The 27067-nt window shown below is 39.5% G+C and overlaps 1 protein-coding gene across 2 annotated transcripts in view; it reads left to right on the top strand.

Moving 5' to 3' along the window:
• Nucleotides 1-27067, top strand: part of MTOR (mechanistic target of rapamycin kinase) — a 69849-nt gene that overhangs the window by 38042 nt on the left and 4740 nt on the right. For both annotated transcript variants that reach the window (XM_005427476.3, XM_031062329.1), the window contains 22 exons: nt 868-943; nt 2802-2941; nt 5326-5426; nt 6781-6896; nt 8242-8319; nt 9370-9477; nt 11910-12035; nt 12668-12799; nt 15866-15981; nt 17629-17746; nt 18485-18691; nt 19151-19251; nt 19583-19679; nt 21020-21118; nt 21673-21795; nt 22483-22665; nt 23279-23413; nt 23682-23856; nt 24472-24607; nt 25284-25431; nt 26067-26189; nt 26432-26514. In XM_005427476.3, the coding sequence (XP_005427533.1) occupies nt 868-943; nt 2802-2941; nt 5326-5426; nt 6781-6896; nt 8242-8319; nt 9370-9477; nt 11910-12035; nt 12668-12799; nt 15866-15981; nt 17629-17746; nt 18485-18691; nt 19151-19251; nt 19583-19679; nt 21020-21118; nt 21673-21795; nt 22483-22665; nt 23279-23413; nt 23682-23856; nt 24472-24607; nt 25284-25431; nt 26067-26189; nt 26432-26514 (2721 nt within the window). The remainder of the gene's footprint in view (nt 1-867; nt 944-2801; nt 2942-5325; nt 5427-6780; nt 6897-8241; nt 8320-9369; nt 9478-11909; nt 12036-12667; nt 12800-15865; nt 15982-17628; nt 17747-18484; nt 18692-19150; nt 19252-19582; nt 19680-21019; nt 21119-21672; nt 21796-22482; nt 22666-23278; nt 23414-23681; nt 23857-24471; nt 24608-25283; nt 25432-26066; nt 26190-26431; nt 26515-27067) is intronic.

Raw genomic sequence — 27067 nt, forward strand, 5'->3', positions numbered from 1 at the left:
AATGAACTAGAGGCTGTTCATAAATAAGCTTTATAAAATAGCAAAAGCTTAATGAAAAGTTAATTTCCCCATTAAATTGGGGTTTAGGAGTAGTGCTACTCATTGAGTACCCCATTTCTGATAGTAAAATAAGGAAACAAACGTGAAATAGAAATTATTTCAGAAAAAAAGCTGTACATCATGAACTAGAGAATCAGGTTCAAGAGCAACCTATTTGCTTGTGCTCCATAAAATTCAGCAGGCCTTGCAACACAAGTGATTCCCTGGTACAGACTGAGGATTGGTTGTGATGGCAGCAGTTTCTGGCATGTTCTTAAAAACCAGCAGAAGAAAAGTGCCAGTGCAGAGGCTTTGTATGAAATGTGAAACTGAAATTAGGCTTGCACACTTTATGTAATTTCCTGGTGACATTTGTCAGCTATTTTAATGATATAGCCTGTTTCCTGCATCATTAAATTCTCTGCTTTGGTGTTTAGAGGAGTTAGCAGTCTGTTTAAGAGAATAGGGAGGGAAGAAGTTAGTACTGTAAAACTCTTAAGTACAGCTTGAAAAATCATGCCTTTAAAGTTATTGGCAGCTATTCTTCTCTCTATGCAGGCTGTTCCATAGAATTGATAATCATATACCATCTCTATTTTGTGTAACAAGTCTTCAGATTGTGTGCAGAGAATGTGTGCACCTGTTGTTTTGAAAACATATAGTCATCGTGTGCCTTATGTAATTTAATTGTTCATCTGGAAATCTAAACAAAAAGAGTGTTCCATTGGTAATTCTAAATTATAGATCTTGGTGTTATCAAGCAGAAGCTTCTACCAACCCCTAATATGCCAATTATGTTAAATCATCTTTCTTTTCCTCCCTTTCCAGCATTAACAATAAACTCCAACAGCCAGAAGCAGCTGCTGGTGTGCTGGAATATGCCATGAAGCACTTTGGGGAGCTGGTGAGTCCTACTGGATAATCCACTTCTTCATCTCTTGAGTTATTATGGTTTCTGGACTTGGTTTTTTGGTGGGTGGGGGTGTGTTTTCTTAATCACATCGAGGCTCTATCCCTGCTTATAATATTTCATTGTTCATAAAGAAAGCCCTTGCTGCTTACAGGGATGTTCAGTGGGCACTTTGCAGCAAATGCTGGGTACAGGGAGAGCTGCAAGAAGCTGATTTGGAGAATTTTGCAGCTGCTGTTGTTGCACTAAATGCAGCTGTGAGCAACCAGCAGCTTGAAGACATAAGTCCTTTAATTTAGGATAAGCTGGGAAGGGAGGGAGGGAGTTCTTGTTCTAAGCTTAAAGGATTTGAGAAACTGCATCAACACCCTCAAGATAAGGATTTAATGGAAGTTAACCTCTAGTCTCTCTCAAAATGTTCACAGGTATTATTTAGAATAGCAAGTTAAGCAGTCCCTCACCAAAATCAAATAATCCCATTTTGTATTTGTTGTGCGTCTTTCTCAGAATGATGTACCTTTTATTATTTCTTCCAATTTTATGAGTCATTTAATTTGTGTTCAAAGACCAAACCACCTGTGCTTTCCTGATAGTTCTACTGGTAAAAAGATGATTTGGTAGTGGTAATTGTTGCAGTGGTTTAGGATAATTAGGAAAGGGAAGGCAGCCCTGGAAGCACAGTAGACCAGCCTCTCTAAGTAGCATCCACCAGAAAGTGGGGACCAGGTACAAGCACAAAATGGTGGAAATCCTCTGGTGTGGGATTATGTGTGGTTTTGACCTAGACTGGAAAATAAGTCCTTTCTGAGAGAGGTACAGATTTCAAAACATCTTTGCAGCTTCTTATAATTCCTTGGGTGGATTGAGCAAAGTTCTGCATTACCTAATTCTGACTTCACTCTTCAGCAGCAACAGTCTAGCAGTAAATGTAGTTCAAAGCACAGAGCTTGCCAGAATTGAAATTAAATGAAAAGAAATTAAGAGGAGCTGTGAGCTCTGCTTTCAGGGACTTAATTGAAATATGACTTAGCTGAGAAGTTAAAGGCCTAAGTGGAAGACCTGGCATGCAAATTGTGGTTTATAGTGACCCTGCCCACAGTCTGGGAATATCATCTGCTCCACAGTCTATGTCAAGAAATGAGCTGCCAAAGACTGAGCAGAAAAACACTGGCAGGGAAAAACATGGAAATATATTAAGGTATTTTATTTCTTGAAAATTAGAAACAAAATCTAGAAAGAAAGACTGAAGAAAAGGGTTTAGCTGGTATGGATCACTGCTTGGCTGACTTTTAATGGCTTTGTTACAAACCATTGCCTTCCCTTGTGGAGGGTGTGATTGGGCCCCAACTTCATACTGTGCCTGCTATATTAACTGATTGCCTAGCAGTAGCCAGATGCAAAGTTTGGCCTTTCTTTTCTAGTTGGTCATTCCATTCCTGAACACAGAACTGTTTTTCTTGTTTGAATGCAGGTATGTGCAACAATGGGAAGTGGAATATGTTACAGATTTACCCTTTCTCCTGTTCCACTCACTCTGCCTCTCCAAAAAGAAAAGCACCAGCTGCTGATCTGGTGTTTCAGTGGCACTGAGCAAGGGGGTGATGTTGGCTTAATCCCTCTGGTAAACCTGAGTTCATTTCTGGGCAGGTGGAGCTGTGCCAGGATTCCAGTTTTCACGCTAGCTCAAGGCTCTTCTCTGTGTCACAGAAGTCCATGAGGTTATTCAGAATGATAAAAGGGTGAAGTGACCAGCACAGACACAGAATTTCCTAGGAAAAGCTGTGGTAGTTAATAAAAAATAATCAACATTAATCCTGCTGTTTATTTTTACTTTTTTTTTCCCTTCTGTTAGGAAATTCAAGCTACCTGGTATGAAAAGCTTCATGAATGGGAAGATGCTCTGGTGGCCTATGACAAGAAGATGGACACAAACAAAGATGATCCTGAGCTGATGCTGGGACGGATGCGTTGCTTGGAAGCACTTGGTGAATGGTAAGAGGGGAATGCCTGAAGACCAAGGAAAATGGTGTCTTTGTGTTTTCTGGATGCTGTCATTCAGGTGCACATTTTTTGCCTGAATTCCTATTTACTCCCACTTACTTGGAGTATTTGTGTGGCATCTCACTTTGTTCATTGAAGTCAGAATCGGTAATGACATCTCTAAGCCTTTTGGGACTGACCAGCTGGTGAGTTAAGGTCTCTCTGGAAGAGAATCTGCAATCTTATAATCAGGTCAACACCATTTATAACAGAGAAAGACATGGTAGATTAACTGTAGATAGAGGAAACATTAACTGAGCAGAACTTATCAGAAAGAGTCATAAGAGGAGCTCATTGTGACCCTCCTTTTTAAACTCTGATTAAAACATGAGAGATTTCTGTGTTTATTCAGTGTCAGACCTATGCCTTGTAGAAGGATGAGGTTTTCCTTACTAGTCTTTTTCAGTTTTTTTAAGCCTTGTCTTTGTGGACATTTAGTATTTCAAGTTTTGTGTCAAACGTCTGTTGTCAACATATAACTGATTCCAGTCAGTGTTTGTGACAGGGTGAGCTGCTGGTGACTTACAGCTTACTGCTTAACTGGGGGCTTCTGGTTTTTCTGGCTATTTAATTAAAAGAAGATAATTGGAGAAGGCACCCTGCTCACTGTGGCGTGCAGTTCTAGCCAGGGGCAGGTGTGGGTTCATCCAGGTTCCGCCTTTCTACTGAACTTTGCATATGACAAGCTGTCTCCTGATGGGTCCTGACATGAACCCAGGGGATGGCACCACAGTGAGGAGATTCCTCTTCACTAAAGTAATTTTTCTGCTAGAAAGAGAACTGCTTGAGAAACATAATTCTGGCAGCATTTTTCTGCTCTTTCTGTTTCTAAACAAGGGTGAGACATATAGGGTTTAGCTTTTCTAGTAAGGAAATCAGGTCCTCTTAACTGGGCATTCCTCAATCAGCTTTTATACAAGTAGGTTGTTCTCATCAGGGATTTGAAGAATTTTTTCCCCCTGCAGGATGTGTATTTGTGTTGTGTCCTTTCTGAACCTCCTACTTATTCATGTATCAGCAACAAATCTGTGGAACAGCAAAAGGACAATTTTCTTCTGTTGGAGCTAGATATCATGATTATATTGGTAGTCTGTAGTGATGAGAGCAATCAGAGTCTCCAAGTTCTCTTGTGGGCCTGGACTCCAACTCTGTGCAGGTGTTTTTACAATTCAGAAATGCTTTTGCAAAGTGCTGTCTGCTGCCCTGCAGCTGACTCCAGAGATGTCATCCTGAGCCTGAGGATTCCATAGTTTGGCTGCTGATACTCTTCAGTAGCATTCAACCTGACTGACTGTGCTGCTGGAGTCTGCTTCGTGGGATAAGGCAGATAATCTAGAATTATGTTGTGCAGCATCACCATTTCAGTACTCTGCTGTGATATTTTTAGAGTACAGCCAAAACATTCTTAGCCTCATATAGTTATTCCTGTAGGACCCATAGTGTTTTATCAGCATCTATGAGGGCCTGATTTACTGCTAGGTTTGCCAAGTTTGGCTTGGCTTTACATTTGCTTTGGGTTTTTTTTCCCTCCTGGGCCATTAAGCTGTCAGAATTACTATCTTGCCTGTGGCAGCCCATTGGTTCTGTTTGACTAACTCATCTTCCTTTTTGCGAGGGGAGAGGATAACACCAGGGAAAGCAAGTTCTCCCTCACAGTTGGCAGCTGTTTCACTGCTACAGAGTATCCAGCCTGAGAAATCCTGGAACTGCAACACCCAGGGTAATTGGTTCTATTAGTGCAGCATTCACAGTTGATTTGAAAGAAATAATATAAAAAATCCTGATGCTTCCTCTCCACTGGAGATGAAAGACTCAGATGCCCTCTGAGATCCTGCCATGACAAGTCTTCCTATGAGGTTACAGCAACATTCATTCTTCAGTCTTTGTCTTCAGACTTGATGTGTTAATTCAAAATGTTTGCTAGTAGGAGCCATGCCCAAGCTATCCAGAGCATATGTTTCTTCTACTGACACTTGCAAAAATTTTAAGCATCCTTTTTTTGGTGGTGGTTTGTTCGTTTTCTTGAGAATTTTTTTTTCTGTATTTATAAACTGGCATTATCAGTCCAATTTTAAAGTAGGCATTAACAGTTACTGAGGAAAAAATGGAAACTTCTCTTTGGATGTGTATTTTCAAAACATAGTGTGTCTTAAAATTATTTTCTGATGATGGGATATTTGTCATCAGACTAGCATGGCTGAGTTGGCCAGAGGAGTCAAATATAAAGTATAAAAAGAGCAGTTGCTTGTTGTCTTATCAGTGGGAAGTGGTTGTTTAATGAGGCAGAATTCTTGGAAGAGGCTTTTTGCTGATCAGAAATTGTGGATTCTTCTTAGGGGGCAACTCCACCAGCAATGCTGTGAAAAGTGGACCCAGGTGAATGATGAAACTCAGGCTAAGATGGCCAGGATGGCTGCTGCTGCTGCTTGGGGCTTAGGTAATGTATCCTCCTGTGCTGGCCTGCAACAGCCCATGAGGTTCAAGCACAGATAGTTTTAACTTATTTCAGAACTACAGAATACAAGAAACAATGTGGTTACATCAAGTAACCACATTATTTACACTGGGAAATGAAATAAGTGTTTATTGTATTTGTGGAGACCCTCGTGGCAGGAAGGAATGATGAATCTGACTCCATGTTCTTAGAAGGCTAATTCATTATTTTAAGGAATATTATATTATATTATATTATATTATATTATATTATATTATATTATATTATATTATATTATATTATATTATATTATATTATATTATATTATATTATGCTAAACTATACTATACTATACTATACTATACTAAAGAATACAGAAAGGATACTTACAGCAGGCTGGAAGGATAATAATAAAAACTCGTGACTCTTTTTCCAGAGTCCCAACACAGCTTGGCACTGATTGGCCAAAGAGTCAAAACAACTCACACCAGAAACCAATGAAACAATCACTTGTTGGTAAACAATCTCCAAACACATTCCAAAGGATCAAAACACAGGAGAAGCAAATGAGATAAGAATTGTTTTCCTTTTCTCTGAGGCTTCTCAGCTTCCCAGGAGAAAAATCCTGGGTGAAAGAATTTTTCAGAAAATGTGAATGTGACAAGTGTCATTCCATATTGAAGTCCTTTGGAAAACCTGCATTTACATCAAGTCTCCCCTTGTGGTCTCCAGTAACAGAGTAGTCTGAGGAGATGATTGGTTGCTTAAATGCTCACTTTTGCTTGGCTTTACACTGAACAGAGCTCAGGCTGGAAATTAAAAGACTTTCTCAGATTTGTAGCAGACTCTTATTTAGAACAAGAGCAGTATCTGCTGAACATTTTAGAGGTTGTGTCTGCAGAGTAGACAATCTTAAGTGAATAAATCTATAGTGGTCCAAATGTCCATTTGTATTGTTAGCAAGATATTTATTAGAGAGGCTGATGGATCACTTGCTCTCTGCCAGCCTTTGCTGAGAAAAATTCATCTTTTGCTTTGTAGGGCATTCATTCATTCAAATGTTCTGGAAGTGTCATAAGTTTAATTGTTTCATCACAAAGAATGACAGAACCTTTTCCACTAGGATAACAATTTGTCTAGAAGAAAAATGCCTCTGTTTTTCTTGTCTGTAGCTATGTTTATATATATAACAGTGTCCCTACCAAAGACAAGCTGTTGGAGTGCTGACTTAAATGCAAAAGTACCACACAGCACTCAGGCCTAGGCACTGATGTCTAAGCATCATATCATAGTTCTGTTCTGTTCCCCCATTGCAGAGAAAGCTGTTGTGTTGCTGAGGATATCTATGTCTCTGCAGGTCAGTGGGACAGCATGGAAGAATACACTTGCATGATCCCCAGGGACACCCATGATGGTGCTTTCTACAGGGCTGTTCTGGCACTGCATCAAGACCTTTTCTCACTGGCTCAGCAAGTAATTATCCTCCTTTTGGTATCCCAAAATTTGGTTTAAGATGTTCTAGGCTACAGAGTTTCATGGAAAAACAGGCTGTAGTAAAGCAGTTGGCTATAACCTATGAATTGCCCAATAATGCTTTTTCCATGGATATATTAGGCCTGGGTGACAGATCTTACCTTGTATTTCCAGAAACATAGCAGTGAATTTATTGACAGATATTAGTGGTCCAGTGCTGTAGAACATTAGAATGCCTTTGTCGTTTTTTGGCTTCTTTTACTTCTATGCCTCTTTTCTAGACAGGCAGGACACAAGGATTATCTCAGCAGAGATTCTGTTCTACAAGGCACTGATTGTAAATTTCCAGGAACGCCTGAGATACCTGTAAGATTCCTAATGGATTTTTGTGCACTTCTGTCTCTTACAGCTTTTTCAGTGAAGTGCTCATATATATCATGTACAATAATCTTAATTTTTCTGGTAGCACTGATAAATCTCAAATCTTAAATTGAGGTACCAAGGCAAGGAATGAGTCTATTAAACAGAGCTTGTATATTTGTATTTGTAATGCTTGTTTGTCACAGAGGAGATTTGCAGAGTGACTCTGTAGATGTGAAACATGTTGTTTACTTTCCAAGGAAGCTCAAGTCCCATTTCTCAAAATTCTGTGCTGGCTTGCCAGCTTAGATAAAGGAGTAATTCAGTCTGTGCTGTCAAAACCCATAAATAGATTTTTGGATGATGTGCACAGTAAAATTAACCAGGCATTCAAAAAGGTAAAGTTAGTGATTAACCTTTAACATTTTGAACAGGAAAAGCTATAGGTGAGAGATTATATAATGACTAGAACTAGAGCAGGATTTATTTCATGCTTGAAGAGCCTGTCTTAGTTTGAGGATGAGAAATGAAATTTGCTGTCCTGTAAAATTCATAAAATCCTGTTGAGTTATGTAAAACAGTGAAAGCTATTTTCTTTCATTGTGTGGTATCAAGAGACATTTCTTTAGGCTTTTTTTTTGTAACCAAGGCTTTTGCACTAAAATGTGAACCTTTCCTCTATAAATGTTGTTAATAATAATCTCTACAATCACAGTAGGATTAGAAATTCTGCAAACTTTGATTTTCTAGGAAGACAAACTTCAAACTGTGCAGGTGATGAATGAAGGTCCCTTGACTTCCCTTATATATGCCCTGGCCACTGTTTTCCTGTCAAATCTTTCTATTTATAGGATCCTTTCCCAGGGAGGGGAAAGTGAGAACAATGCCAGCTTTGTTCATGAGATGGAACAGCTGAACAGCAGCTTCAGCAGTTGGCTCTAGATAAAGCACACTACCTTTGCCTCAATATCTTCTTCTATTTCAGTGCATTGACAAAGCCAGAGACCTACTGGATGCTGAGCTGACTGCCATGGCAGGAGAGAGCTACAGTCGAGCCTATGGGGTGAGTGCAGCTCTCAGGAATGTCAGAACCCAGGACATTCCTCTGGCTGCCCTGGAGGACTCCAGACCCTGGCAGAGGGCTCAGAGACCTTGGCACAGAGCCCAAGACACCTGTGCCTTCAATTTTAGCCCTTGGAAAAAACTAGCAACTTTGTGTGAAGATTTACAAGCCACAAGAGTTTGAGTAGAATGATAGTTGATTTGTCACAGGGTGGAAAAGTAGAATTTTGGGGATTTAGAATGGGGGTTCAAGAGGCAAGATGGAGGAATCTGGGTGTGTAATGTCCTTCTTCTCCTTCTTCTTGTCCTCCATCTGCTGCTGTGATGGTGGCACTTTTGGATTGGTTTAAAGTAGAGACAGACTGTCTAACATAGGTGATAGGTATTGGAAAATGATTGTAAGTAAAGTACATGTAGTTTGTAGTATAAAAAGCTAACACTACCCCAAGGTGGTCAGTGTGCCACAAACTGATGTGCCAGACAGATCTCAGCAGGTCAGAGAAAGAATGTAAGAGATAAGAGAAAATAAACAACCTTGAAAAGCAGAGCTGAGGAATCTCAACTTCTTCTTCAGTCGCAGGGCTGGGAAAAAAGACTCTTTAATACTTTGGGAGCCATTTCAGCAACACAAAACATGAGACTCAGCCTTCATTCCCTTCCTTCATTGCTGCTTCAGACTATCTCTAAAAGTTACATAAAACTTCAGAGTAGCGCTTGTCTCCAACATAAAACCTATGTAGGCCCACAAGCTAAATGGCTTTTGTCAGATAAAAAATACAACTTTGCAGAAGCAGCTTTGGGACAAACTAAAAGGGAGTGAAGTGAGGTTCACCCCCTCAAAAGAAATAAGAATTGACACTTAGGGATGTCAATAAGAATTGATGTTTAGTTTGAGTTTGAATCAGCAGGTCATCTAGGTACCAGTATATAGCAGTTGGTCCTTTATCTGTTGGGTAGCCTATGTACTTAAGATTTTGATGCCAAAATACTGCTCCTTAATTATAGATTTGTTCTATAGTGATTGGGATGGAATGTGATTTTTTTCCTTCAGGCCATGGTATCCTGCCAGATGCTGTCAGAACTGGAAGAGGTTATCCAGTACAAACTTGTCCCAGAGCGCCGTGAGATCATCCGCCAGATCTGGTGGGAAAGGCTGCAGGTACATCCCTGGAAAGGTCCAGGCTGGAGATGCTGATGGGCTGGCATGAACAGCTTCCTTCTGAGTCAGTGTGGTGGCTCAGCAAATCTTTGCATGTCTCTTTCCATCCATGCTCACATGGCTGTGTGCTCCATCTCCTTTGTGCTTCTCCTGCTTCTCTGGGGTTTCATTTTGGCTTTTTTTTTTTCTCAAATTTATGTTTCTGAGGTCTCAGCTCATATGCCACTTGAAAAGGGTGAACTAAGCCTTGAAATAGATGTATACAGAAGAGAGACACTAGTAACATCCCCAAGGCTGCTCCTCTCAATATTGGATTATATCTGGAAATACTGGTTTAGATCAAGCTAGTTTGAACTTCTTACCTGGCTGGCTGGATTTTAAGAAGTGAATTCCCTCCAAATGTTGGAAAACTGGTCAGAGAATTCACATGCTTGTAAAATAAAATATTATCCTGTTCCTTTTGGACCTCTTACAAGAACATTTCCAGCTGATTGATAACATTTAGGGACATTACTTAGTGGTGGAATTGGTAGTGTTAGGTTTATGGTTGGACTTGATAATCATAAATGTCTTTTCCTACCTAAATGATGCTATGATTAACCTTGACCTTTCAGAAGAGACCTTTAGCAATGTTGATTTTCCAGTATTGAAAGAGAAGTTTGTACCTTTCTTTGTGCCTTTCTAAACATCAAAAATCCAAAGTACCTCTGAAAATTTAAATCAGAGAAATATTTGACACTATTTCCTTACAAGAGGAATCCCTACAGTGAAAGTGAATATCCTCAGGTGCAGTAGTACATCCAAGAATTCTGTTTAAATAGAGGTGGGTGATTCATGCAAGAGAAGGAGGTAAAAGAAAAAAAGGGCATAACTAAGGTGAAATGCTGCCTGAAGGAAGACCTTATCACTGGGAATGCTGTAATCTGCCACCTTATGAAAGCCTGCTGTATATTTTTTAGCTGTTTGGGAAACTGTGGCAAAGCTTTTAGTCTCCCATCGCATTCCAGTCTGGAAAAGCTCAGGGCCATTCCGCTGGGGTAGAGAAACTGAAGTGGCAGGAAGTGTAATGTCTGAATACAGCTTTTTATAGTCCTGAAAGCAGTACAAGCAGTTCTTGAATGTTTTATAGGTGTTTTTTAATAGCTTTTAAATGCCTATTGAAAGAAGTTTATTTGGGTGTTAGGGAACAAGCTTTGTCTAACTTCCCAGTCCTCAACTTGGCAGAAAAGAAAAAGGGAAAGAATAACTGCTTTGGTGCTAAGGTCCTTGCTGTCATTGGAAAATCTTTTGTTTACCTCAAAATCAAGTAGTTTCTGGCTGAATAGAAACTTTGGAGCATCACTGTTACCCTGTACTTGGCCACCATGGATTTAGTTGTTACATCCTTTCCACAATTCTACTTCTCTGTAGTATCCTTGAATGTTTGAAATACAGACTCACCATGCTGTCTCAGTGTTGTGCCTCTCCCATCAGACAGACAAGAACCAGACAATCCTTGCACAAGCAGCACAGCAGTTGGAGCTGCAGTTTCTGGCAGAAACCAGTTTAAGAGGTGCCAGCCTCCAAAAGGAATGCATGCAAGGCAAAGAAAAAGGGCAATGACAGAAACATCTTTGCATCCATTTGGTTTTCTACCATCTCCATGTTGAGATTTAAACCAAAAATAGGTGGAGAAGACACTTTGACTCACTTTGGAGTTGTGTTTTGAAGAGTTTTTCTGATTCTTGGATGTGTTTCAGCTTTAGGAGCTTTTCTCTTTTCATTAGAGGATATCATTAGACTGCAAGCACTGAGCTGCCTGCAGATTGTCAGAGTCAGGGACTGAACCTTCCTCACACACTGCAGTGTTCAAGAAATAGACTGTTGTAAATTCATGGTGAGCCCTGTGGCAGGGAAGAATGATGTATCTGACTCCATGTTCTCAGAAGGCTAATTTATTACTTTATGATACTGTATTATATTAAATAATGCTATACTATACTAAAGAATACAGAAAAGATACTGAATTCTAAAAAGATAATAATGAAAACTCACGACTCTTTGCAGAGTCCCAACACAGCTTGGCCCTGATTGGCCAAAGAGTCAAAACAACTCACACCAGAATCCAATGAAACAATCACCTGTGAGTAAACAATCTCCAAACACATTCCAAAACAGCAAAACACAGGAGAAGAAAATGAAATAAGAATTGTTTTCCTTTCCTCTGTGGCCTCTCACTGCCTTTCAGCTTCCCAGGAGAAAAACCCTGGGTGAAGGAATCGTGTTCAGGGAATGTGAATGCCACAACAGACAGTTCCTAATGTCAGTCTGCTGTGAATTATGGGCACACATTGAAGTCTCTATCTTGATGGAAGTCCCTTCAGATTCTGAATCAAGGTTTTATGCAGTACAGTGGAGACCAAACACTAAAAAATTCTCTTTTTTCTTCTCAGGGCTGTCAGCGAATTGTGGAAGACTGGCAAAGGATATTGATGGTCCGATCTCTTGTTGTGAATCCTCATGAGGACATGAGAACTTGGCTCAAGTATGCCAGCTTGTGTGGCAAGAGTGGGAGGCTGGTGAGCATTGTCGGGCTCTGTCCTCTTCTGCAGGTTTTGGGATGATTGGCTTTACTGTGCTGCTTCAGCCTTGAGCATTCCTAAATGCTTTCATTGCCCAAGTGGGATGGGTTCTCCTCTGAGGAAGAAACTAGTCAGAAATTGTTGAAGTGCTAAAATTGTAACCAGCATAAAGTTCATGCTTGTAGCCGAGGTTATGTTTGTGGGACTGATACTATACCTGAGAGCCCCTGGGCCAATTTTTCATTGCATGCTGTAACTGGAAGTTTTTATGCACTACTGGAGATTATTAATAATAGCTCTCTCTGCTAGAGCAGAGAGTCACATCTAGAATGTGATGTTACTGTTGAACATTACCGTCCTATTTTAACATTTATCACAAAATTTATCACCAAATACTTGAAACAGAGACTTTACACTTTCTGCTGGCTTCTGAAATGAGAATCTAATGCTCTGATCCAAAGGAAGACATATGGTTTATCATGTGGTATTCTATGAGTCCAGGGACTCTGCTGTGTCTGTGTTGTATCTGGAGGGTCAGAGATACTTTTTTAGTGTTGGACAATTCTGAAGCAATATGAGCCATGAACAGTTATGTTTTAACCTGCTTTTTGTCTTTGCCGCTTCTCCAGGCTTTGGCCCACAAGACCCTTGTCCTGCTCCTGGGAGTAGATCCCTCTCGCCAGCTGGATCACCCCCTGCCCACAGTGCATCCCCAAGTGACCTATGCATACATGAAGCACATGTGGAAGAGTGCCCGGAAGGTACAGAGCCCACTGCTTTGTTCCACTGCTCAGGGTTTGTGCAATGTTAGCTCTTCCTGTTCCCAACAGAACAAAGGCAAAGCTAGATGTTTTACTTTTGTTCCCCTAAACTAATTCCTTTCCTTATTTTTATTCAGATTGTGAGCTTTTTATTGCCTTTAAAACTCTGTAATACACAAAGAAACTGGCCCTAATTTTATTTCATATATGGAAAGATTATTTTTGCTAAACCAGTAGCTGGTACCCAAAGGATGCAGCCAGGATTAATGGTGAATAGTAGCTCTTCAGTCCTGTGTAGGTTTTCTGCTTGACTTTTCATACACTGTTTTGATTGCTGGGTTTCTACACTGTACCTCAGGATCACATGCAGAAAGAGGGAAGTGAAGGGGGGTTTATTACCAGTTCTAGAAGTGTCCTGAACAGTTTGCTGAGCAGAAGTGATTTTTACTAAAGAGATAATTGGAAATTTCTAACTGAAAGACAGCTGAAAAGTACATAGAGTTTTGTCATGGGAACACTTTGGCACCAGAGAGCCCAGGGTGAATGTTTTTGACATTGCAACAGAGGGAGAGTTTACGTAATCAAATCCAATAAGCTTCAGACTGGATAAGTTATCTTTTTTTTTAATATACATTAAAGCCTCCATTTATCCTCATATTGTGCCACATCATCTTTATTTTTTCTGCCTTGGGATTGCCAGCACTGGAGCAGAGCCATTGCTGTGGGAACAGTGCCACAACTAACTGTTCTTTATTTGAATTAAAAAGGCAGAAGGACCTGTTGCTGAGGCCCTGTTCTGTTGACTGTGTAAAACAGTGAAATTGCCTCTCACCCTCTTCAGTAAATGACCCCAGAAGTATGTGGGATCTCTGCCTGTCTCTGTGAGGGAAACTGTGTTTTGTGGTGTTTGACTTGTGGTCAGGAAGTAGATGGACATGGTGCAGTGGTGGAAAGCAGAATGAGAGAAGGCACAAAGACTAATGTTAGGAGAACATGTCTAAAATAAACTGATGGGAGAATAGGTGGACCCCTTGAAGATGAGGGAAAACTGATACCAAAATAGATAAATAATACATAGTTACACTTAGTGATGTGTGTAGTTTTATGTAACTGTGTGTGTTCACTTGATTTGGTATCCTAACTAATAAGGTGCTGGTGGGAAATGACCATTTTTTCTGTTCAGCAGTTCAGGGTTCCTTTGCTGACCTAAAATGGTAGTTTTCAGTACTTGTCAAATCCAGCAGGAAAAAAGCTGGCATCTAGAAGGAAACCAGATCATATGGTACTTGAAGAACTCCACAACAGTCTTCTTAAACAACAGATAAAAAGTTATATGTCAACCCTATTACATTTCTTCTAACCAAGACCTTTGCCAGCAGCTGCATTCTAAGCCATATCCCACAGAAAGGATGCATGCAAATTTAGGAATTCAGTTGTTCTAGAAAACTTGCTGCTTTCAGTCTTAAGTGCTCCATCTGTCAGTTTATGGCCATCAGTTTTCAATATTAATGGAAACTGAAGACCAGATTGTTGGGTGTATCTAAATATGAGAGGGGCACATAAAAAGATTCTGTAGTAATTCTGTTTGGCAATATATTTTGTCTATTTTTAATGGATGTCTAGCATAACTATTTATAAGACCATTATTTACACCACCCCCCAGTCCTTTCTGTCTAGGTTACCAGCTATGGAATGCACCATATTAATGTTATGAGTATGATCCTTTCTTTTATTTCACCCTAGGCTGAATGCACCATATTAATGTTATGAGTATCATCCTTTATTTTCTTTTATTTCACCCTAGGTAATACTCTTTTTCCTCACCATTGAGTTGTGCATGGTGATATTTGAACAGGATAGATGAGGCATTTGAGCTCAAGTGGTTTTTGTCTCTAACATAGCTCATTCCTATAGATACACAGAAGTAAATTAGGCTTCTAACTGCATATTCTGCAGTTCCTCACCTGAAATGACCTTGCAGATTGCAGGAGCTTTACTCTTAATTCTTTCCAATGAAGCATGAATACATTTTTTTAAATTTTTTATTCTTGGGTTCTCCTACCCCAGAATACTTTCCAAGGTATTTTAAAAATTTATTTTCCCTCAGAATTCGTAGTGAAAGTTGCTTTAGCACGTCTGCCCTGTATAATATTCTGTCAAAGGAGTAATACACATTTGAACTTCTTCAATAACTTTAGGAGAAATCCAGACTTTAATTTGTTGAAACAACTCATGGTGTGTACTTCAAGCCCAGACAAAGCTGAAAGGTTAGGAGAGAAGATGAGAAAGCTGCAAGTTTTCCTTCAGGCATTATTTTCTCAAATTGTCATGGGTTTGGTTTTTTGATTTGTTTTTTTGTTTTTGTGGGGCTTTTGAGGCGGGTTTTTGTTTTGATTTTTTGGTTTTGGGTTTTTGGGGTTTTTTTGTTTGGGGTTTTTTTTTGTAGTTTTGGATTTGGGTTTTTGGGTTTTTTGTTGTTGCTTTTTTGGGGTTTTTTTTTGTCTGCCCATAGCATATTATTGGTAGGCTTCTCTGGATTTGTGATCCTGTCTGTTCAGTATTGTCCTGGTCAGATCCAGCTTGTAAGCTATGAACATTTGATGGTTGCAATTGCCTGGCTAAGTTCATGCTCAGCTGGAAACGAGGTCTCTCTGTATCTCCCAGTGTGTGGGCAGTAACAGGACATTCTCTGCTGTTGAAGCTTTCTCCCTGTACAGGTGACCTTGTTGCTTTGGCAGAGTGGAGTTCTTGCACATCATGTGTTATGGGCAGTCATACCTTTGGCTCTGTCTGTATGACAGTGACGGTGTGCCTGGCATTGGAAGGATACAGTTATTTGTTCCTCAGTTTAGCAGTTTCAGAGACAATAAGAATCTCTAACCTCTTCACTTATTTAGACATATTTAAAGTGTAAAGTGACTTTAGAGGGATGTTAATGGCTGAAAAGCTTTGAAAGAAAACAAAACCATATATTTTTATTTCTGTGAAAATCACTTCTACATTGTCTTTCTCCCTTGAGAAATGGTGTTTAAGCCCTGTGGTGCTGACTGCCTCCATCCTTTGCAGATTGATGCGTTCCAGCACATGCAGCACTTTGTGCAGACCATGCAGCAGCAGGCCCAGCACGCCATCGCCACTGAGGACCAGCAACACAAACAGGAGCTCCATAAGCTCATGGCACGGTCAGCACGGGGCACCCTTTGGCTCTAGACTCAAACTGAACCCTTTCCTGACGTGCAGAGTCCCTGGGGTGACACATTTCAGACAAATTCTTTGATTAAAAGAATGGGATTTCTCCTTTGGCTGCTTTGGTATTATGTGGTGGTGTTCACAGGGGTACCAGATGAGGATCTGACTCCATGTTTCAGAAGGCTGGTTTATTATTTTATGATATATATTATATTAAAACTGTACTAAAAGAATAGAAGAAAGTATTTAATCAGAAGGCTTGAAGGGAAAGTAAAGAGTGGAATGATAACTAAATCTTGTTACTGACCAGAGAGTCTGAGACAGCTGGACTGTGATTGGCCATTAATTAGAAACAACCAACATGGGCCAATCACAGATCCACCTGTTGCATTCCACAGCAGCAGACAATCATTGTTTACATTTTGTTCCTGAGGCCTCTCAGCTTCTCAGGAGAAAAAATCCTAAGGAAAGGATTTTTCATAAAATGTGTCTGTGACAGAGTATTACATTCTTATCTACCATGTAATGTTCAGTAAATGTTACTGGGACACATCAGCCTAAACATGCTTATATTTGTTGCTGGTGCCTGGTTGTATTTTTCCAGCACTGGGCTCGTTGGCAGAAGCAGAGCTCTCAGCATGTCTGTTTCTTTGCTTTTCAGGAGATTCGGTCACTAGGAAAGAAACACTCCCCACACAAGCCTGGCATATCTGCATTAAGTGCACAGGCTGCCAAGCACAACAGCAGTGCTTTGGGCAGTAGGTGCCTAGCATGTGATTGTCTCTTACAATACTGTTGCATAAAAACCCTTTCTCCATTTTTCTCTGTGGATCTGTAGGTGCCAGATCTGGTTTTTTTTCAGTTTAAATTGAAAATTGCATAGTGCTTTCTATGGAAGGTTTGCTTTTTTTGAAGGGAGGTGTGCACTCAATTTGCTTTTATGAGGATGGGAACCCTTGGTAAAACCATTCTCTTATTTTTTCAGTGACTATAATGAAAAACAAATTTGTAATGATTTGCATACAATATTTGTCTTGCACAATGCTTTCTGGAAAACTCAAAATACAGAAAGGACAGCCATGTCCTAACTGTGGCATTTAAAGCCTGCTGAGGGAGCAAAGTATTAAGTTTTGGGCAAACCTTGACAGCCCCACCCTGCTGCAGTAAAAATGTTGTTTTTCCTTTCCTCTAGGAGGGAATGACTTAATGGGGTTCTGGCTGGGGGAAGAACAGTTCCTCTGTGTTTCCATTGTTTGTTTGTCAGTGTTCTCCCCAGAAGGCTCATTCATGTGGTGCTCAGTACAGCTGAGCAGCACATGTATGATTTTATCAGCACAGACTGATGAAGTCTTTCAATGTTGCTGATACCTACTTCTTACATTTATTTTATAACTTATACAGATGAGGAAAAAAAGTTTGATCCCCACTTTTCCTCTTAAATTAAACCTTCAACTAGTTAGTTCCACGCTACAAGCAAGATGGAGATATTTTGAATCTTGCATCCAGCCTGCAGGAGAGGCTACCTGACTGGATTCACCACATGGAATGTCTTTTAGACTCCAGACAGCAAGTTAGCCTTTTAATCCAGAGGCTTTGTTTTCATTTTAGGTTTTGAATCAATAATCCTTTTGCTTAACTAGGTGTTTCCTGAAACTGGGTGAGTGGCAGCTGAACCTGCAAGGCATCAATGAGAGCACCATCCCCAAAGTCTTGCAATACTACAGTGCTGCAACGGAGCATGATCGCAACTGGTACAAGGTCATTACAGAAAATTTCCAGATAAATTTTATCAAATCTCATAGTACAGGAGAGGAAGGTGTTCATTGGAAGACCTCCTATAACTGTCTGCCTTGTTACTGCCAGTAGGATTAAAAAACAAACAAAACAGAACCAAAAAACAAAGAAAGTGGCCCAAGGCAACCATGAGATTCTTGTTTAGAATTTTATCTGGTTGGTAAAACTAGGCCACAATTCAGTTTCTGTTCTTACTTTTGAGACTCTCTCCCGTTGTCAGTTAGCAATGAAGGAGAAGGAAAATGGAAAAATTTAACTTGTTCTCAGTCAGTATATTTGAAGGAGGAAAGTAGCCCTGTTATTAATTCTCCAAAGAGCCTTTGATTTCGTGGTTGTGATATTTCAATTAATATTTGGTGCCAGATCTTCTCTGGGGCAGCCATCTCCTTTATTTTTTCCCATTACACATCCCCGAGTCCTAACACACTAATTTTCATTTTAGCCTATGAAAAATTAAGCTATATGGAAATACAATTTAATTTCTGGTACAGAGCTCATTCGCTTTAATATTCAACAAGGAGTTCCAGGTCAAGAACTCAACATGATATTATTTAAGATAATAAGACAGTTCAAATTGCAAAGCATTGTGTTGTCTGCAGGATATTACTTACTTTGCAGACACAGAAAGGTTGGATTATATTTAACAATTAGGAAGTGCCAGTTGCAGAAAGGTGTCTGACTTGTGTTCTGTCCTGTTGGCAGGCCTGGCATGCCTGGGCAGTGATGAACTTTGAAGCAGTGCTTCACTATAAACATCAAAACCAGGCCAGAGATGAGAAGAAGAAACTCCGTCACGCGAGCGGAGCCAGCATCACCAGCGCCAACACGGAGGGCAGCAACAGCGAGAGTGATGCAGAGAGCACTGAGAACAGTCCCATCCCATCCCCTGTGCAGAAAAAAGTCACTGAGGTACCCTCCTTCCTCCCTCCTCTTCTTGAGAGATTGGTACTTACTGCTTAGACACAGGAAAAGAATCGTAGGCTGAATTAACACAAATTATTATTAGCTAAAGGGGCTGTGATAGGGGGTGCAGTGCATTAACAAATTCTGCTGGTTCCCTTCATGGAAGATTCTGAGGAATCTCTTTCATTTACCAGTTATAGTAAGGTAGTTTTTAGGCTGAACAAATTGAAGTATAAAACCACTTCACAGCATTTTCCCTGTGAGGCTGAAAGACCTTTATGTAGTCAAGCAAAACATAAAATTCTAAGAGCAACATGTCCTGTGAAGAGTAGGACCAGAAGTCAGCTACAGTGAGGATTAGGTCTATATTTCCACATATTTTTTCCTCTTTCCCCTTCCTGAGTTTAGGATTCATGTGGGCTGATGTGCTTGCATAGAACTAATGCAGCAATTTCATTCCAAAAGGATTTATCCAAGACCCTCTTGATGTACACAGTCCCTGCTGTCCAGGGCTTCTTCCGGTCCATTTCTCTGTCTCGAGGAAACAACCTACAAGACACTCTAAGGTACATGATAAAGCACATAGTAAATGAAATCCAGCTGATAAGAGCACATGGTTTCAGATTAGGTAGAACACATTTCTGCTCTTTTTTGTTATGGTTGAATTAAGTGAATGCTTTGGTCCCGGCTAATTTTTGTTGGATGGATTATTCCTGCTTTCTGAGGGTTCTGGGAAGAAAAGTTCCTTGTAAATAGGTTTTGGGTTGGGGAATTTTTTGTTTGTTTGTTTGGGGTTTTTGTGGTGGGGTTTTATTTGTTGGCTGGTTGGTGGTTTTTGTTTTGTTTATGTTGTGTGTACATTTGTTTGTTCCTAACAAAAGTATTTCTCATTTTCAGAGTCCTTACTCTGTGGTTTGACTATGGTCATTGGCCTGATGTGAATGAGGCTTTGGTAGAAGGAGTCAAGGCAATCCAAATAGACACTTGGCTGCAGGTAAATAACACAAAGAGAAATCACAGTTCTGGGGGTAGTTTGGGGATTTGCTGCATGATATCTATTATGATCCCTTGCTGAACAATCCTCCATAGGTGAGTGCTGAGAGCAGTGTGCAGTGCAGTCTGTGACTGATTTAACAAGCATCTTGAACAGAAAAATGAGAAATGTTTCTGTATTTATATGCAGATTAGTGCATATTGATGAGAAAGAATGAAAATTCTTAAATTAAAGATGACATGCATTCAGTGGTGATCAAGTATAAAACACCACTGTCCTGCTTTGATGTAGTTCACAGTCTATTTCAGGATTGCCTTGTAGAATGATTCTTGTAATTAAATTTAAAAATACTTTATTTCCTATTTAAGCATCATACTTCAAGAAGCATCCTTCCTTAGTAGGATTCTGTAACAGTTTTGCACTGAACAGTTGTGATCTCATTGAACTGTTGTACATTTCTGTTTAGAACCTTGTGTTACCCTCTGACCGACTCAAAAATGAGTGGTGGGCTTCCCTGTCTCGTTTAGATGCTGTGAGGTCTCTAGGAGAGGGCAAAACAGCTGGTGCACTGAACACATGAGATGACAGGTGTCACCACATTTCTCTTCACAGAGAAAAGCAAGGCACAGTTCTTCCCAAGAATATTTCTGGGTTTCACATTCTCTGAACCTCAGAGAAAGGAAAAACAATTCTTACCATTTGCTGTGCCTGTGTTTGTGCTGTGCCAAAGTAGAATGCAATATGGGGATTGTTTACCCACAGTGATGGTGTTTTGTTTCCTTGGGCTGTCGGGGCCAGGTGTGTGTGTGTGTCAGGACTGTCACGAGATTCTGTGCAGTGTGTGTGCAGAGTTGAGTGCTTGGCAGATTCAGTTTAGATGTAATGTAATATAGTGTAATGTATAGTATATATATATACTTATATATATACTTACTTTATTATACTAAATTTATTATACTATATTTATAAATTAAACTTTATTATACTAAATTTATTATACTAAATTATTATAATAAAGTAATTATATATTTATATAATATATAATTCCTTTATTATACTATATTATTCTATACACTACACAGTATAGAATAATATAGTATAATAAACTACACAGTATAGAATAATATAGTATAATAAAGTATATAGTGTAATATAGTATAGAAAAATATAGTATAATTAAGTATATAGTGTAATATAGTATAGAATAATATAGTATAATAAAATAATTAATTAGCCTTCTGATATCAGTGGAGTCCTCCTCATCATTCTCTCCCCCTCGTCAGGGGTTGCCTGCAGATACTCTAGACAGGAGTGTTTATTTTCCTTCTCCTTGCTGCCAGGTTATCCCCCAGCTGATAGCCAGGATTGACACCCCTCGGCCGCTGGTGGGGCGGCTCATCCACCAGCTGCTCACGGACATCGGGCGCTACCACCCGCAGGTGAGCTGGGCTCAGAGCAGCAATTCTCACAGTGTCTGCACAGGAGGTCACAGCAAGTGATGGCAGTGAGGATGGGGATGATTTCTGTTGCTGCTGCTGCTGCTTTCACCTCAGCACTTCACATAAAAACGGAAGGAGGTGAATGAGCTATGCAGCCTGGGAAGAACTCTTTGTGTAATGTAATTTAATGTCTGCTGGGCAGTGCAAATCACCTTAAATGTCTGTACGTGACTACTAAGAACCTTCCTCACAGGTTTTATCTGAATTTCTTTCCACTGTGTGGAATATCACAAAATCCTAAAACCTGTTTTTGTTCTTCCAGTTTGAAAGAGGCTCTCAATGTCATTCTGCTATTCAGTAAATTAAAGTCTAGACAACCTGTTGTTGGAGCAGAAGAATTTCACTAGTAAATTCCTATCACTACTTTTCAGAAGCAAGCTTACTTCCTCCTGTTGATTCCTGAGGCTGGTGTTTGTTAATGCTTTGCTAATTATTTAAGTTTATGTAGCTCTTCTGTGGGGTTCTAAAGTATTATTGGTTGCTGTCCCTTGCAGGCTTTGATCTACCCTTTGACTGTGGCTTCTAAATCTACGACTACTGCTCGGCACAATGCTGCAAATAAGATCTTGAAAAATATGTGTGAGCATAGCAACACCCTGGTGCAGCAGGCAATGATGGTGAGTGCTCAGTGTAGCATTGAGTGTGTTATGTTGGATGGGTGGATGTCAGTTATAGTAACACAAAATGACCATTCATTGTTGATTCTGTTCAAATATAATAAATTTGAGATATTTGCAACTGGTAGAAGTTACAGTATTAGTGTAATTTCCAGAGAATGCTTCCATTTTACAATAATTCCCACACTGAGGTTTTGTGTTTCCTTATGAATAAATTTAGAGAAGAAATACATGAAAAACCTTTGTTCCATAAATAGGTGGTTTTGCTTAATGGGAAGTAGAAACAAAACTTACTGAGCATAGCATAGAAAGAGTAAAATAATTAATTTGATAAAGATTGTTATGAATAAATGAAAAATAATGCTTTCAGGCCAAGCTGCTCAAGCATGTAGAAAATTCCAAAGGTAACAAATAAGGTGAGAAAAGCATGGTTAGCTTCTTACAGAAAAAAATGTGCCATCACCATGGTTGTAGAAAATTTCAAAGGTAACAAATAAGTTGAGAAAAGCATGGTTAGCTTCTTACAGAAAAAATGTGCCATCACTATGGTAGTTCTTGTGGCTCCCTCTGGCTTCCAGGAACAAATATTTCATAACATTAGAGAAGAGTGGAGTTTTGCAATTTTAAGTCAGCACCCAGTCCCAGGGATTTCTTTAGATGTTTAATCTTTTTTTCTGTCTAAAACAGGTGAGTGAAGAGCTGATTCGTGTGGCCATCCTATGGCATGAGATGTGGCATGAAGGGTTGGAAGAAGCATCTCGTCTGTATTTTGGAGAAAGAAATGTAAAGGGAATGTTTGAGGTGCTGGAACCACTTCATGCCATGATGGAGAGAGGGCCTCAGACTTTAAAGGAGACATCCTTCAATCAGGTATCAGCAAATGGCCCAGAGGCTGTTCTTCAGGACAGCCACCTGCCCCAGATGTGTTACAAGAACCTTTGCCATTTAACGCAAAAAGTGAATCTCTTGGGGCTCATTATGTTAGTTGCAGATTTCATTATTGAAATGAAATCTTTATCTTCAGATCTGTGTCACTTTTGGTGACTGTAAGAGGCCATGGTAGTCCAAATTGCCCTGGAGTCTCGTATTGCCAGGGTATCTGATGGGGACTATAAAACAATGACTGCTCTGCTGTTAATTGTTCTGCTTTCTTCACAGTAAGCACTAGCACAGATAACAGAGAATTCACTGAGCTTGTAAGCCTACTGTTAAAGGGTGATTCTAAGCATTCAGTTCCTCCTATAATGAAATCTACTTTTGAGCAATGTTGTTTGATAAATTCAATGCAGATCTTGGATCCAGGAATTTCTGGATCTGCTATAAAAAAATGCTATAAAATTGTGATCTGCTATAAAAATGTGAGATCAAGTATTTTTAGTGCAACTTGAAAAGAGACTGTGATGCTCTTTGTAGGTGTTACGTGGTCTCCACCTCTTACACTACAGTCTGTTGAAATTAATTTTTCTGTTGTTTGAATCCCTAGGCCTATGGCAGAGATCTCATGGAAGCTCAGGAGTGGTGCAGGAAGTATATGAAATCAGGAAATGTCAAAGACCTGACTCAGGCTTGGGATCTCTATTATCACGTGTTCCGACGTATCTCAAAGCAGCTGCCACAGGTGAGGGAGGAGATTCAGAACTTTTGTGAGTCTTACAGTGCAAGTTGTCAATACCAACCTTTGCTTATGTTTTCTGGTTATTCAAAACATACTAATTAGGTATTCTGGAAGTAACTACATAGGCTTTGCTGCAAATTTGGTGTTTATGCAGCACTTCCTGCTTCACGGCCTGAACTCTTTTAGGTCCCTTGACAGCATGAACTCTTCAGATGCTTCTGTGAGATTGAACTGAAATTCTAAGGGGTTGTATTTCTTTTGGTTTTGGTAGCTCACTTCTTTGGAGCTACAGTATGTGTCACCAAAACTCTTAATGTGCCGGGATCTGGAACTGGCAGTGCCAGGAACGTACGACCCCAACCAGCCCATCATACGGATCCAGTCCATCGCTCCCTCACTGCAGGTCATCACCTCCAAGCAGCGACCCAGGAAGCTGACATTAATGGGTAAGAGAGAGCAGTTTTCACTTTGCTATTCCAGTATTTAAACAGTTGTTGTTCTTAGGTCCAATTACATATTTACCTGGTAAAACCTGTACAACCTTTCCTTTCAGGTGAAGTTTTTCTTAATTGGTCTGATGTAGCTGTGATATTTTCTGCAAAATCCTTTCCTTAGGATTTTTTCTCCTGAGAAGCTGAGAGGCCTCAGGAACAAAATGTAAACATTGATTATCTGCTGCTGTGGAATGCAACAGGTGCATCTGTGATTGGTCTGATGTGGTTGTTTCTAATTAATGGCCAATCACAGTCCAGCTATCCAGACTGTCTCGGTCAGTCACAGGCCTTTGTTATTCATTCTTTCTTATTCTATTCCTAGCTAGCCTTCTGATGAAATACTTTCTTCTATTCTTTTAGTATAGTTTTAATATAATATATATCATAAAATAATAAATCAACCCTTCTGAAACATGGAGTCAGATCCTCATCTCTTCCCTTATCCTAAGACCCCTGTGAACACCATCACAGTCTGACTACCACGCTTTCCAGTTTTGGGTGCATGTGTGTTTATTCCTGTCAGTTTATTCAATGAGAATAAACTTTTATGCCCTAATTCTTTTGCAGGAAGCAATGGCCATGAGTTTGTATTCCTTCTGAAAGGTCACGAAGACCTTCGCCAAGATGAAAGAGTGATGCAGCTTTTTGGGTTGGTCAACACTCTGTTAGCAAATGACCCAACTTCTCTTCGTAAAAACCTCAGGTGTGTGCTCTGCATAATCACTGAAAATGCTTGTGCAAATGCTTGTGACTCCTTACACAGGTGCAGCTTTGCAAGTAAACCTTGGCACAAGCAGTGGTTTTGGGAAGAAATGGCAAATCTTGGAACTAAGTTCATTAAAAAGAAAACCAGTGTTCATAGCATTCAAACATGGAGGAAATGTATCAGAGGAAATTGTTTATTTTATTTAATTGAAGTCCTAGTTTGTAAATTGTTATGGTCTTTGAAGCAATGCCTATTTCAAGACACCTTGAGCACTGCCTTAGGAGCCTGAGAATGGTTTTTGCCAAAGATTATTATTATAGTCACTAAATAGCTTGGTGAAGAGTCACTGAGTGCAATTCTGCAAGAATTTTCTTCTTTCAAGCAAGAACACATCAAATATCATATGCAAATAACATATCATTGTGGGTGACATAACATGTACCTTCTGAAAGCAGCCTTTCAGTGAAAACCACATAAACTTGGAGCTTGTCTGTAGATTACCTGGCAACAATCTGTGCAAAATGGATGTTTGAAATCTGTTTGAAAAGACAAGCAGAGCAACATTTGACAATTTGGACCAGAATCAGATTTAACAGTAGTTGTTTTAAGCATCTCAGATATGAAGTTACAATCTACAACAATTTGAGCTGTGATTCTCCATTTTTCCCCATAGCATCCAGAGATATGCTGTTATTCCACTGTCTACAAATTCAGGCTTAATTGGCTGGGTGCCCCACTGTGACACCCTGCATGCACTCATCCGGGACTACAGGGAGAAGAAAAAGATCCTGCTCAACATCGAGCATCGCATCATGCTCAGGGTAAGGGGCAAAGCTGGCACAGGTTTTGGTCCATTCTTTTAGCACACCAGTGTCTTAGGGAAGGAAAATGGTGCAGGGCTTCTTCCTCTGCCTCTTTTCTGATTGTTGCAATAAATAAAAAATATTTAGATAAGAGTGAGCACAAGTTGTTGCCATTTGGTAAGTGATGGGTGTTTGGAATTTTGCATGGCTGTGATGTGTCTCCATACAAGGTGCTGTGCTGCTGGACTTACAAACATTGTGTCTAAGCAGCAGGACCAAAATTGGACAGATTGGAGAAACTGAACACTACTAGAAAATTTGAAATTTCCTGCCAAAAAGGAAAGCGTTTGCCAGCCCAGAAGGCTTACTTGGATAATGGTTTTTGAAAAATACTTACCTGTGCAGTTTTTTAGTTAAAATAGGGCTGTGAGCTACTGACTTTGTGAATACTAAATCATTGCTATCCCATTTAAAAACAATTCTTCACTGTTGTGTGATTATCTTGCTCTGTTTGAAACATACCAGTCAGTCTACAAATAATTTAAGTATAAACTTGATACGAAATTATTTATGATTACTGTGTTCCTCACAGTACAACCAGAAGCTACTGCAGGTGGCTTTTGAATTTGCTGAATGTCACTTCTGAATTACAGATGGCTCCAGACTATGACCACCTGACTCTGATGCAGAAAGTAGAAGTATTTGAGCATGCTGTCAATAACACAGCTGGGGATGACCTTGCCAAACTGCTGTGGTTGAAAAGTCCAAGCTCAGAGGTGAGTGCAACACACTCAGAACTGGCAAACAGCAGAGTGTGTAATTATCTTCTCTGCAGAAAGAGTGAGAGATGGATTTTATTTATCCTAAACACTAGCTGAATCACTGCATAACATGTGGGTTTTTAAAAATTTTTTTGTATTTTTAAAATTTTATTATATTTTATTTAATTTATTTTTATTTTGTATTTATTTTGGGTTTTATTCTATTTTGTTTATTTCTGTTTTGTCTCCACTTGTAGGTATGGTTTGACAGAAGAACAAATTACACCCGTTCACTAGCTGTGATGTCAATGGTTGGGTACATTTTGGGCCTTGGGGACAGGTAAGTAAAGCTGTAAAAGTTTCTTTTATTTAAAAACACAGATTGTGAAGGCATCAATTCATTAATGAATCTGTTCTTGTGATAACATGTTCCATTGTGGTTACTGAGTTGTAATGATACCATCTTTTAGGTCTTAATGTTTATATATAGTATGCTGTTATTTTCAGCACTACAGGTATGAGATGCAGTTTGTGTATCATGAGTACAAGTAAGACCTTCTTCCTTTTTGAAATGAATACACATGGAACTACATTAAGGACCACAAGTTCTAATTTTGCCATTTCACAGAATGGGAAATCTTTCTCCATCCATTTTATTAACAGTATAACTTCCAAAATACTTTAAAGTCAATGTATATTTGATTTAAAGTCTGTAATGCAAAAACAGCTAAACCCTTAAATGTTTTAATAGCAAGAGCTCTTATTTCTGAACTTTAAAGTCTCTAACATGAAGTTATAAACCTTTGAAATTTGAATTAAGACAAAATTGGAAGATGTAAGCATGAATTCAGCACTGTAGTTTTGCTAGTCTGGATTGATTTTCTTCTGTGTTG

The sequence above is a fragment of the Geospiza fortis genome, unplaced genomic scaffold, assembly GCF_000277835.1.
Source record: "Geospiza fortis unplaced genomic scaffold, GeoFor_1.0 scaffold132, whole genome shotgun sequence".
Classification (NCBI taxonomy): domain Eukaryota; kingdom Metazoa; phylum Chordata; class Aves; order Passeriformes; family Thraupidae; genus Geospiza; species Geospiza fortis.